Below are 14128 nucleotides of genomic sequence, written 5' to 3' on the forward strand. Positions count from 1 at the left end.
GGGCTAGCATCTACATTTTAAGCTATGCATTTCAGTGCTAGAAGTGAACATATGTTTGTACAGATTAGATAGATAGATAGATAGATAGATAGATAGATAGATAGATAGATAGATGATAGAGATTTTAATATCTTGTCAGGACTGACACACTCTATGATTTCAAAATCAAATTGGATTCTTAGAATCAGAAATTCTAAGGGTCAAATTGTGATATTTTACAAACTGCTACTTATTAATGGCATCATTGATGGCATTGGATATTAGGAAATTAATCTGTTATTTAAAGGGAAAAATAACTAAATGTTGTGGTAGAAATTGTGAAAAAAGTAAAGAAAGAAAGGTTGGTAAATTAAACCAAAATGATGCCTAGAACTTGAGCCTAAGGACATTTACCTGGAAGAAAATAAAACTGTAATCATTTGGACCTCCTCCCCCAGGTAACCTAAATAGTAATAAGAGGACTATTTAAATAGTGAAACATCTCACTAGGGTCACCATTTTATGAGTGAATCCACAACGCTTCTTTGCTAACAGAATCTCTAGTGGCTGTAAGCAAAATCTGTTTAATCAAATTGATTTCAATCAGTATCCCATTAAATGCTTTCAAAAGATGACATTTCAGATGTGCGTCAAAACATCACGAAAACAGTGCATTTGCACTACGATTGCAACACCTCCTACCAGCTACCTATGTATGCGGATGAGTATGTACAAAGGCAGCTTGACACTAGGAGAAATGGAGGTCTGTGCATGTTTCTCATATCTCTGTCCAGCAATCCATCATCCACACCATGTAAATTACTCATGCTCCAAACATAAGTAATTTGCAATAGGCAGAGAGAGCAGAAGTAACAGAGAGAATGGGGACATGTTCAAATGTCTCATTCTCTCTTATGATCTGTTGCACTGCCAGGATAGGCAGAGAGGGCAGGAAACAGGACTCTATCAAGACCTTTGGGAAGCCTCCATGCATGGGCTCTGTGCTTGTGCTGGGTAATGCCCTATTTCATGAAAAACAAAGCAGGTGAGCCAAAGGAATGCTGGTACATATTAGTTCTACAGAAACAAAGTTACATGTTTACTTTAGTCGAATGGTAATCATTACCCCCAAATTGACAATTGACAAATATGCTACTTTGAAGAAGAAAATTACATACACACTATTGCTGCCCAGTGTAAAAAAACACACACAAAAAATATTTTAAAAATACCTACTTACAGTGATGAAGCAAGAGAATCAGAATAAAATATTTGTCAGAAATCGGAGTTAGTTGGACTAGTATGCCATTGACTGAACAGTTAAAAGTTGATTCATTTGTGCCCTTTGCATCATGATTGGAGCAAAGCAAGAAAATAAATAAATTTTAATACATTTGGACTGGGCATAATGGGATAAATCAGGTCAATAATGCTGAAACAAAAAAATGCTTCAGGATGGTCACATACTGGAGATATATCAAAAAGAGCTTGCTTATACCTGTATCTTTTCCTTTGGGTAAAATCTGTACTTTAATATCAACCAATCTAAGAATTTTGTTTAGTAATCAAACTTGCCTTGTTTATGCTAATCAGAAAAGAGAGGTAGGAATAACTCTAAAACCGAAGTATCAAAGCATGCTTTTAAATTTAAATGTGGTACCTCCAAACCAACAATAAAGCAGGAATGACATTCAGTTTCAGCAGTAACAAATCTAATATTTGTAAATAATTCAGTATAGAGAATATAGTTTAAAGAACATTTTATATAAGTGTGCTTTTTCCTATAAATTTTCTTTTGCTTTGTTTAAAAAGTCTATTGTCTGTAAATATGAAAGGGGAGATCAGTATCAGTCCCATTCTATTTCTCCATTAGTTGCAGTGAACAGCAGAACAGGCTTCAATTCACATTGCTTTGGGCAGTCTTATTTGCTACTGCTTTGTTATGTTTGAAGCTTAAACAGTTTGGAATTTTTGTGGTCGAACTTTTAGCATAATTTGAATACCAATCCCTTTCAAACACAGCTTTCAGTTGCTTGATGATGCTAGTCTTGTTTCCTGTGTCTGTCTGTTTGATGACAAGGCCAGCTCCAGCATTACGATTAAAATAGGTCCCAACCCAGTCAAAATTACCTGCAAATAAATGAAAGCACATACAAGGATATGTTAACATTGGGTGTAAGCTTTCTCTAGAACAGCCATTGCTCTTAATCTCACCTTTCTCCATTGAAATCCTTTCCTTTGTGCATGTCACTATGCTAAAAGTAGCTGGACCTCACTTTCCTGCATGATGTTTTCAATGGCTCACAAGTAGGGTGAGAGGGTGATGGATACTGCTATATATTTCTGATTTTTTGCATTTAATGTTTACCAACAAGCCAAGGTTTATCTCATTCTTAATTGTGCAATCAGTTGTTATTTTAGATTTGTACTGTATATATAAACAACAGCCTGGAATCAGATTATTCAATGCTTTACTTACCAATGTAAGCTGCTTTGTCAGTCACCACATATTTGTTGCGATTTAGTTTAGGAAGGGAAGAGTTCTTCTGTTCCTTAAAATAACAAGCACTTTCTTCTTCAAGGTCAAAGAATTTCTGCATTAAAGAATATCAAGTTAGTGAAAGATAATGTGTTGATTGCACTGAAGAAGGAAAAATAAAAAATTCCTTCCAGTAGCACCTTAGAGACCAACTAAGTTTGTCATAGGTATGAGCGTTTGTGTGCATGCACACTTCTTCAGATACACTGAAACAGAAGAATTCCGCTTCAAAATGGAATTCAGTTATTTGAAGTCAAACGTGGAGCTGAACTAGGCAGCTGAACAAATTTGCTTGGAAATTGTTTTAGGTTTATAAGAAACAACATGAGGAATACTTACAACTTTTAACCTACAGCCAGAAACTTCGGTGCAAATTGCTTTAAGAGATGAAACAAAGTTAAATGTGAGTGGATTTGTGTCTTTTGATAAACTTATGAGGAGTCGTACTTTAATATTGCGTAAAATCAGAGCTTCTCTTATCTTTCCATCCAAATATGGCCAATACCTAGGGAAAGAGCATCCAATGTTATTTACATAATTTTTTTTAGAGAAAAAGGATTTGCTAACTCAAGGAAAACTAAAGAAAACAAGAACCTCATCCAGCTGGGTCTACTATGGTGCAGCTGTTAGCAGAACACAGAGTTCTGCATTATATGACTGGCCAGAGGACTAGAATTCAAGAAGGATAATTCACCAGCTGTATCATATGTCATTAGGAACTCTCTAGGTGGTGAGATACCAGTGAATGAAAGGGTTGGCAAGGAACTTTCCAACTGATAATTATTATTTCGTTTATTTATTTATGAGAATCTCATAAAATAAATTGTCTGGGTGTCATACGAATAAAAACAGAATAAAAATGTATCAATAAAACCATAGTACAATAAAACCACAATGAGCTTAAGAAACAACCAGTGTGAAAACTGAAATTGAAAACCAGCACAATAAAATAATCTATGTAGCCACCAAATATATAGATTAAAACTACTATACCATAGGAACTTAAAACCAGATCTTAAAAGACCTGAAAGAAAAGAAAAAAGGTCTTAACTTGGCACAAAAAAAGATAGCAATGTGGGTGTTAGGTGGGCTTTGCTAGGGAGAGAACTCGGTAGCCGAGTGCCACTGCTGAAAAAGCACTTATGACAACCTTCAAACTTCTGATTGAGAAGGCACAGGGAGAAGAGCTCCCAAGATGACCTCAGGGTATGGGTAGAGCAGAGTAACTAGTAAAAATCCCTGCCCAATTTTTAGGGGATATGTGTGTGTGTGTGTATAATTTTATTATTTATACCCCACCCATCTGGCTGGGGTTCCCCAGCTACTCTGGGTGGCTTCCAGCAAAATATTAAAATATAATCAAACGTCAAACGTTGAAAATTTCCCAATACAGGGCTGCCATCAGAAGTCTTATAATTTTTTTGGTATTTCTTTATCTCCTTAACATCTGCTGAAAGGGCATTCCATGGGGAGTGCACCACTGCATATATATATATATATATATATATATATATATATATATATATATATATATATATAGCTATAATATATGAAGGTGCATAAGCACTGAAATGGGGGAATAGAAGCTGGTAGTTCATAGGGCTCCACAGTTTTTCATGGTGCCTGCAGTAAGCAGATAGCCCTTATGTAAGGACTACACACCCAGCATGGAAAAATAAATCCTTCTGCCACAGGTGGTCACTATTAATAGGCAGGTTGTGATGGGGAGATTATGGTACTGTATATGCATTGCTAGGATGAAAAACTTTTAAACTGTTGAAAGCTTAAAATCTAGTTGTCCATTTTAAATGAGTAACATGTTAGGAAAAAACAATTAATTGAGAACTTAAGCTTGGGAAATAAACGGCATGCCAAATGGCATGTTGCCTATTTTTCTCTGGCTGTGGAACATTTTTGGCAGCCTGGTGACCCAATAAAAAAAACACATTTGCATGTCTTCTGTGGATAAGTATTGGAGATGCTCAACTATCATCTTCTATTTGTTTGTTTGTTTGTTTAATGTTAAGAGACTCATATCTAATAAATGATTGTGCTCTTCTCAACTAGTATGCTATTTGAGCAATTTCTGTTCAGGAGAAGACATGATTTGTAACAATTACATTCATATCACTTCCTGCTCTAGATTTTATATTTGCAAACTCATTGACATCCAAGAGAAGAATTGATCTAATGGACTTTGCCCCATGGAAATCTCTAAATATATGTCGATTTCAGAAGCAACAGTTTTTATATATTGGTACACTGTCAGATAAATGTAGATTTCTGGTATTCACCAACCTTGTTTGATTTGTGATGTTGATAATAGGCAGATAATCCATAACAGCTATGTACACAAATTGTTGTGCATTATCAACAACACTATAGATAGCATCAACATCCAAAACCCTGTCCTTAGGGCATAGGAGTTTGGGAGAATTCTGTGAAGATAAAAAGACTGAAAATTATATCAGAAGTTGTACAAAGGATATGATTTTGCTTTTTCATCTTTCTTCAGTGTAGAATTAATACAAAAGCTATTACACTTCCTCATTTTTTTTAAAAAAAAAGTTCAGCAGTTACATCCAAATTAATTTGAGGAAGTTATTGTCTGATGTGCCATAGGATTCAGCCCAACCTTTTCAAATATGAAATACAACCCTTATCTCTGATACTGAAATGAAGGATCAAGTAGACCCAGCAAAAGACCTAACAGATTTTTTGTATTCATTACATTTTAAACAGACCCCCATAAAGAGCCAGAATGTGTATCCTATTTTTTTAAGTGCTAAAACAACATGTTACTTCCTGACATTCCTGCACAGAAGCTACTGCAACCAAACCACTGTCAAAAACCATAATTTTTCAAATTAGGGCTAACCATCTATATTTGCAGGTACATGTTGAGCAAGATAATGACAGTTGTTGCTGTTGAAAGGCATTGTTCTATGAAACTTGAAAAATTTATTGTTGGCTTAATGCAACTGGCAAGCTTCTGTTACATTTTCCATTGTGTTACTTTTTTTTAATAGCTTCTATTCCATTTCCTTTCTTCCTTGTCTCCAAAAATTATACCCAGTCTGGCATGTGTGGTGTGTGCCATAGCTATATCAATGTTACACCCTGGCTGTCTGTGTGATAATAATGCAATAATAAATAATTCAAACAGTAAAGTCATTAATACTGAAAAGCAGTCAGCAGCTTCCACGACCTGACACAGAAAGTACATGTTCTTTTGTGTTTATCAGAGAGATGATTTTCTGTTGCTTAGCAACTATACCACAATGGTTGCTGAAGATAGAGCACACAGACTTAAAATCGCAGCCACAAAGCATAAAAGGAGAAAGAGGTAGTCCAGACATACAAGGTAAAATACTCTTGCTGGCATTCTTTACCACATGATAATGTATGCACACTGTTGGTGGATTTTTTTATCCAGAAATGTGTTCTGGACTACAATGTTTTGGACTACAATTCCCATCATCTCTGACCACTGGTCCTGTTAGCTAAGGATCGTGGGAGTTGTAGGCCAAAACATCTGGAGGGCCGCAGTTTGGGGATGCCTGGGCTAGAGGATCCTTGTGGCTCCTTCCAAGTCTATAGATCTGTAATTCTAAATGTGGATACAGTCGTATCTTGGAAGTCGAACGGAATCCATTCCAGAAGTCCGTTTGACTTCCAAAATGTTCGAAAACCAAATTGCGGCTTCTGATTGGCTGCAGTAAGTTCCTGCAGCCAATCAGAAGCCCCGTCGGATGTTCGGCTTCCAAAAGAATGTTTGAAAACCGGAACAGTCACTTCCGGGTTTTGATCATTTGGGAGCCAAAACATTCGAGAACTAGGCTATTCGACTTCCAAGGTATGACTGTACTTATGCAGCCACACTAGCACCATCCTCACATAGGAGGGTGATATCAGCAGGCTTGAACTTGCTAAAATACAAAACAACTCTTCAGGGGACAAGCCCTCTGTAGGTGGTTGGACTTAAAACCTGATGATAACTGAGCATTCTCAGTAGATGTAGACTGCTGACTGACTGGAGGGGGAACAAATAGAAAACCGGGCGGGGCGGGGATTGTATGTAGTACTCTAGAAATGGTACTGCTGACTCCCTGGGACAGAAACACTCCAGACACCATATTTTTGCAGGTTCTACTTGCTTAAGAACTAATAAAAGAGAGGTTATAAGGGATCTGTAGAAGACATTGCATCTGACATGTTTTTGTTCGGGTGGATAAGTCTCTTTTCTTGCTGATTTAAATCACTGAATTAAATTGCCTTCATTTAAATCAGGACTGGTAATCTTTTTCAAGCTGAGGGTCATATTGACCTATGCTCAGTCAGGTGCCACATGTTAAAGTGGGAATGGCAGAAGGGTAGAAGTGGGCATGGACAATTTGGGAAGTCTTAGGAGGTTATAAAATGCTTTTTGGGATTTGCAAGAATGGTCCAAAACTTTAAAAAACTCAATTAGGTTTTCTTTAAAAAACTAAAAAAAATGTTTCTGAAATGGACAAATTTAAAAACCTTCTGTATAACAGTAGTACCAATGGGATCAATAACCTAGAATAACTAAAAAATAAAATAATTTTCATTTTTAAAATGACAAATCTGGTGTACCACAAAAAATTGGCCACTGGGAGACTATTGGAGCAGTCATTAATAAATAGCTAGATTTAAATCAGGGTGGCTAACCTGTGGCCATGAGGTTTTTAATACTCTCTCCCCATGCCTGAATCATTGGGTTGTAGTCTTCTCTGAAGCTATAAAAAAGGTTAAATGGGTTCTGAAGAGAGCAGGAAGTGGTTAGTTTGTGTGTTACACATCACAGATCTCAATTCTTCTTAAGCACATTTTAGCAAGGCAGCTGTAGATTGGAATTGTGGAAAGCTTCTAAATAATAAAAATATAGACTGCGTCAGAGATCAGTGGCAGCCAAGTTCTAAGGTGTTGATGTGAGCCAGTCAGATGTTATTTAAGAGGACATGTGAAAATACTAATTCAATCTGAACTTACATAGGGCTTTAACATCTCAACCTGTCTAAAAATAATATAATAAACAACGAGCACAAGCACACAAAACCAAAGCTAACAACACAAACCAACTCACCGAAACAAAGACTTCTGATTTGGTTTCATTCAACTCAAGAGCCAGTTTATTTTCAGTGCCATATACTGCATACAGTCTCTTAGACCAAAGAGGTGGGATTTTGCTCTTGGATTTTAGTGAGCTGTACAAGGCAAATATCTTTTGTAAATCTAACACCAGGCAGCTGCAGTTGTATACAATGACTCCAAGCTCTTTCATCTGTGAAGGAGAAGTGCATATAATTGAGAGCACATTGCCCAGCAAAAATATCTCAACTGGTCAACATAATTTCGTCAGAAGTTCATTATTTTGAGTAGATAGTCTCAAGTGTGAGTGCCCTATGGAAGTAAATGCAATATTAGGCCAGCACCTTACTGTAAAGAAGTTTCAAATATATTGTTAATATTGAAAGTATTCTTCATGAATGGCTAACACTTTGATGGTGTTTCCTGCTTGGCAGGGGGTTGGACTGGATGGCCCTTGTGGTCTCTTCCAACTCTATGATTCTATGACATTTTGTGTTGATAATGTGGGAGTCCTGGTTTAACAAAGTAGATCTTGGGACACAACACAAGTATTTGATTTTTTTTTAAAAAAGTTAAATTTATATCCAGTGAAACATGGTGGAAGAAAGAAAATTTTCTACACATGACTAATAATAATAATAATAATAATAATAATAATGTTTATTAATAATTGCATATTACTCATTGCCTAGTCCTTTATATCCTCCAAACTACTGCTCTTTATGAGAACCAACTGAATATCATGTACTAGCATCAACTTCTATATCTACTTTCTGTTTCCTGGGGGAAAATACTATGCTGTTTGCTTTTCTTAGCATAAGCCTACTGAAAAAATCCTCTTCAATATAAATATGAATGCAAAATGTTTTATTTTTCCTGCTACCTACTGTGATTGGAATAAAAACCCCAAGGAAGTTGAATATATTAATATAAATATCAGCTAACGTTTCATCTGTGTACAGCTGCATCGTATATTACTTTAATTTAAGTAGTAATAAATATGTATTATTCTCCCCTTGTAGCAGCTAGATTGCATTTTTAGTCCTTTTCTTATATTTATTGTAGCTTTATACTACTCTCGTTTTATTGCTGTGGTTACATCCCACATATATTGCTATGCTGTATTTTCCACAACACTTTTTGCAAATACTATCAAACACAAGAAATAGCGTAAGACGTCATCTTCATGCACTTAGAGAGAGCCATGGATTGCTAACGCATTGCTAACGGGCCATATACTCTCCCAAGGCTTTTGCAGCCTACCAAGGCTTTGTGTTGGTGGGGCAGAGTTTTGTCAGGTTTTTTCACTGACTGTTATGTTATGTTCCACATTCCACCACTATGACGCTGATGTGTTCCTTTTTGGGGGGAGGTGTCGCATGTTGCCCTAAAGTCCACTAAAAGTTGATGCAAGAAGCAGCAGCACCATGACTGATAAGCTGCTTTTCAATCTTTAGGCATGAGCACATTCACAACAATTTCTGTTCATTAGCTGTGGCTCCATTTCCAGTGCTTCATACTTCTGAGTCCACAAGACAATGACTGGAAGAAATTGAATCTCTTGCGGGGCATCAGACAACTGAATATGAGAGATGAAAATACTGTAGCGACAAAGAGAGAGAGAAAGAGCATGAGGTTGGAGGAAGGGATGCTGGGAACCGGGGGGGGGGGGAGAAAGGAGGAGGAATAAGGGACTGTACTTTTCTATTGTAATTCTGTGAAAACCGTAATAAGCCGTAGATAAAAAGAAAGGAAGAAGGGAAATGTGATGTCTTGCAGCTGAAATCAAAACCATAGCTGCCAAGTTTTCCCTTTTCTCGCGAGGAAGCCCATTCAGCATAAGGGAAAATCCCTTTAAAAAAGGGATAACTTGGCAGCTATGATCAAAACGGAGAGAGAACACCAGCTTAAAAATCACTTGAAATAACACTGGTAAGAATCCTGTAGAAAATCTAGGGGTAGCAGGTCCAGACTGTAGCCTAAAGGTAGGCTTGCTTATTATGGTAGCCTAGCTCATGTTGAATTTAAAAGGTAAAGGTAAAGGGACCCCTGACCATTAGGTCCAGTTGTGACCGACTCTGGGGTTGCGGCACTCATCTCGCGTTATTGGCCAAGGGAGCCGGCGTACAGCTTCCGGGTCATGTGGCCAGCATGACAAAGCCGCTTCTGGCTAACCAGAGCAGCACACGGAAACGCCATTTACCTTCCCGCTTGTAGTGATACCTATTTATCTACCGATGTGCTTTCAAACTGCTAGGTTGGCAGGAGCTGGGACCGAACAACGGGACCTTACCCCGTCGCAGGGATTCGAACCGCTGACCTTCTGATCAGCAAGCCCTAGGCTCTGTGGTTTAGACCACAGCACCACCCGCGTCCAATGTTGAACTTAGGTCTGTACTTTTTAAAAATTGCATAGAACAGAAAATTTCATGAAGTCTAACACCTCCTAATTGCAATAACTGGAAAAGCCACATCTGGTGGAATTTTTATTTTATGCAACTCATTTTATGCAAACCTATCCAGACATGTGCTTTATTTTTCTTTAGCTACTGTTTATTTTAATCCACTTTTGAATATTTTTACATACCTGTTTTTCACTGTTTTTATAGATAATTTTAATGCTTTTATGTATTTTTTAAAAGCTGATCAGAGGTTTTCTTGCCATCATGCATGTTGCCAATACAACCTGTAGTAGACAAGCCGATCTCTCATTTCGTAATTCTAATTTTGATTTCAGAGCTGGAATGGAGCCATCCATCATGGGAATGATATAATGCTTGCATTAATTAAAAATTTAAGCACTGTCTAATTATAGTTCTTTGAAATACTTTATGGGGGATTAATGGCCACAATTATGAAAACCTCAATTGCAACCTCACAGTCACCCTGGAATTAGGAGAAATACATAGTTGTGCAGTCCATGTGTATATGATGGGTAGGACCTAGTCTACGGTTGGAATCCAAAAGCTCTTGGGTAGGGAGTGTCAACTGGGCATAGGTGTCCCTCCATCCAGACCTGCTGGCTGCCGCCTACAGAGTGAAGCCTCTGTGACTCTTCTAGCACAGAGGTTTCCCTTCTGCCATCAAAACAGGACATTCCAGGGAAGAACAGGTGTTCCCCAGGTCAGGTTGGGATCTTGGGTTGTGGGCGGTGGTGTGCATAGTCCTAAAACTAGCAGATTACAATAACCATTCATAAATCTGTTGTTATTTAGCATTCCAAGGCATGCTATTATATATATATAATAGTTTATATTATAGGGTGGCAATGACCAGGGCCAGAATAATCCTTGTCAGGCCACGCAGGAGAGCAAGAAGAACTCCATTTTGTATATTCAATTCTAAATCTCTCTGTTTACAGGCACAGCATGTTTGCACATCTAATGCAAAGATCTAACCACACACAGCACTTCTAAGAAATTCTAGCTACACCACATTTTGTTCCTTTGTTCCATCCTGTCTAGCATAAACCACAAGAGCACATCCTGTATAAGCTTTGTAATTTACATGGGGGTGGCGCTGGGGTAAGTTTTGTTATAAAGGCACTCTGTGTATGCCCATGGGTCGGGCAGAATGAGAAACTCATTCTCACTGCCACCATTTATTGCAATAAATGTTTTAATAAATCTGTTTTATAATATGTACAACTGCCTGAGATTTCGTCTGGTCAATTTGGGAAGCCAATCATCCATATTACATTTCTGGTGTCCTTACAATATATATAAACTATTATAATGAATAAACTAAACTGATCAAGCAGTATAGCAATGACCTGATTATAATTTCAAGGCACAGAATTTACACTGTTGTTCAAAGCGTTGTTATTATTGTTTTTTATGTTATTACTAGTTGGCCCTGCCATGCGTTGCGGTGGCTCAGTTTGTTAAATGGAGGCTCAGAGTCCCACTTCAGAGTCCCCTCACCTTCAGAGTCCCCCTGTTTTTCATGTGTTATGTTTACATAGGCACATCCCTGTGTCTCCCCCCCCAACCCTGTTCTGTCCCTCCCCCCCACCTCCTGGTTCATCCCTGTGATTGGGCCCACCCTGTCCCAACCTATGACCTATTCGGCCCACCCAGGCAGGCCCCTACCTCCACTTGGCCTAGTCCGGAAAGTGGCCTAGTCTGCAAAGCTGAGACGAGATACTGTGGAGAGGGCAGGTTTCATCCCTGTGTCTCCCCCCACCTTGTTCTGACCCATTACCTATCTCTGCTTCCCTATTTGGCCCCCCATCCCCACAGGCAGGCCCCTACCTCCACTTGGCCTAGTCTGGAAAGCAGCCTAGTCTGCTGTGGCCTATTCAGTCTGCTGGGCAATATTGGGCCTTATTGCTGCAAAAGGCCTGTTTTCAGTTGGTTGCTGTGGAATTTTGTGATGTCATCTGGTGGCGCGGCTTTGGAGGCAGCAGCGTGCGATCTGTCGTTCTATTGGATGCTGTTGGAGTCTTCAGACTTTCTGCTGGTGATGTATAATTTGGGCACCACTTTTTGTGTTTAATCATTATTTTAGGTGTGAAAGGTGTGCTTTTTTGGAAAAAATGTTTACGCCAGATCCCTCCCTGATGGTTATGGAACGTTGTGGCCACATTTGTTGGAATTCAGTTCAGCGGTTACAGAGGAAGGGTGTTACATCTGCGCATGCAGTGGGAACATTTATATATATATATATATATATATATATATATATATATATATATATATGATAGTACGAGAGAGAGAGAGTGGAGGTTTTTTTTTTACTGTAAACCATCCTGTGATCTTCAGATGAAGGGCAGCATAGAAATTAAATAAATAAATTTGGTAGTTCGTCTTTCCAAAACTGGAAAACAGACATTGATATATGTGAAATTATCATAGTCATACTGGATCAAATTCCAGCATAACAGTATCCTAAGTGGAAATGTGAAAAAATAGTTCCTTTCAATCCCAGTATTATTTGATGCACAGTAAAAAGAACTTAGTTCAGCTGGCTGTCATTAATGTCCTATCTTAAAAGAGCCAGCTGGGCCTTTTCATAACTTCAAAAAACTCATTAGCTTCAAAACAGTAAAAGACTGATATAGCGTTCTTTTCACTATCTATATTTCTGTAATGATAAGATGCAGCACTCTTGAACAGAACAAATCCTGCCTTGGCTAACAAATCTTATTGCAAACTCTGGCTTGAAAACATTATAGAGAGATGAATTGTTTTGTATATTTATAACCAGCCCTATTCCAAAAGCTCAAGAGGTTTTTACTTCATGCCACTTGTGCTCAGTTACATGTGAGACTTCATGCTAAAGATGGACTGCTTTAAAGTTTTTATTCGTTGAAGGAAACTTTATTTGATGAGTCAGAGCATATAATAAAGCTCGCACAAAACAAAATCACAGAGTCCAGCTCATTTCCTAAGTTTATAGAGTCACCAAGCAACACTGGAGGAAACATGGATCCTTTTATTAGAAGAGATCAGAAAACTTTGATTTCTATATTAGTCTTCTATACAAGCAGATTTTTTAATGGCATATACAATCTGCACTCCTCTCAAGCACGACTAGTTCTCAAAATACTGGGCAATTGTGAGTGTTTATAGCTCCTGCAGTTTTGTTGAGGTTTGTAGGCAGCCAGAGAAAATTAGAATTCTACTCATAATGGCAAAAAGAGAGCCTTACATCAAATAATAATGATAATAGCATACACTAAAGCCACCCCTTCATTCTAATTGCATGGAAAATTAACAAAAGAAGGGACTGCTTTAGATCATCCTCCCATTTCAGAAAAAAATGAGTCAATGTAAAGAACAAGGAGATGGAGATGGAGAAGCTGGTGAGGCACCAAATCACTGAGAAGTGAAAATTCATTCTCCTATTCACAGCTCTGTACAATCTTACTCAGAGCTCCAGGACCCTTGTCCTATTAGGTCAAATAGGAAGCCTCTTTTTGTGGTTGCTACCTATGAAGATATGAAGGGACCCAGGTGGTGCTGTGGTTAAACCACTGAGCCTAAGGCTTGCTGATCAGAAGGTCGGCGGTTCGAATCCCTGTGACGGGGTGAGCTCCCGTTGCTTGGTCCCAGCTCCTGCCAACCTAGCAGTTCGAAAGCATGTCAAAATGCAAGTAGATAAATAGGAACCGCTACAGCGGGAAGGTAAACGGTGTTTCCATGTGCTGCTCTGGTTTGCCAGAAGCGGCTTTGTCATGCTGGCCACATGACCTGGAAGCTATACGCCGGCTCCCTCGGCCAATAATGCGAGATGAGCGCGCAACCCCAGAGTCGGTCACGACTGGACCCAATGGTCAGGGGTCCCTTTACCTTTACCCATGAAGATAAGAAACAGCCGGCATTCATACCTCACCCAGGGGACTTGATCAAGAGTCATCTCATCTCAGAAGTTTGGAGAATATCAGAAAGAATAGGAGAGACTCCTACTGTTTTTATTTTCTCCAAGGTGCAGTGCAAATCAAAACTTGAGCAAAGATGGGTAAGGAATGTGAGCTATGGAGTATTCTTTTCACCA

At 38.5% G+C, this 14128-nt stretch overlaps 1 protein-coding gene across 3 annotated transcripts in view; it reads right to left on the reverse strand.

The window, feature by feature from the left end:
• Positions 1–547: 547 nt before the first annotated feature.
• PLD5 (phospholipase D family member 5) overlaps positions 548–14128 on the reverse strand; it is an 89804-nt gene continuing 76223 nt past the window's right edge. For all 3 annotated transcript variants that reach the window (XM_088666486.1, XM_088666487.1, XM_035110555.3), the window contains exons 6-10: positions 7626–7823; positions 4817–4956; positions 2858–3023; positions 2459–2573; positions 548–2109 (exon numbers count right to left, since the gene is read on the reverse strand). In XM_088666486.1, the coding sequence (XP_088522612.1) occupies positions 1877–2109; positions 2459–2573; positions 2858–3023; positions 4817–4956; positions 7626–7823 (852 nt within the window). In that variant the 3' untranslated portion in view covers positions 548–1876. The remainder of the gene's footprint in view (positions 2110–2458; positions 2574–2857; positions 3024–4816; positions 4957–7625; positions 7824–14128) is intronic.

The sequence above is a fragment of the Zootoca vivipara genome, chromosome 3, assembly GCF_965207765.1.
Source record: "Zootoca vivipara chromosome 3, rZooViv2.hap1.1, whole genome shotgun sequence".
NCBI classification, from domain to species: Eukaryota; Metazoa; Chordata; class Lepidosauria; order Squamata; family Lacertidae; genus Zootoca; species Zootoca vivipara.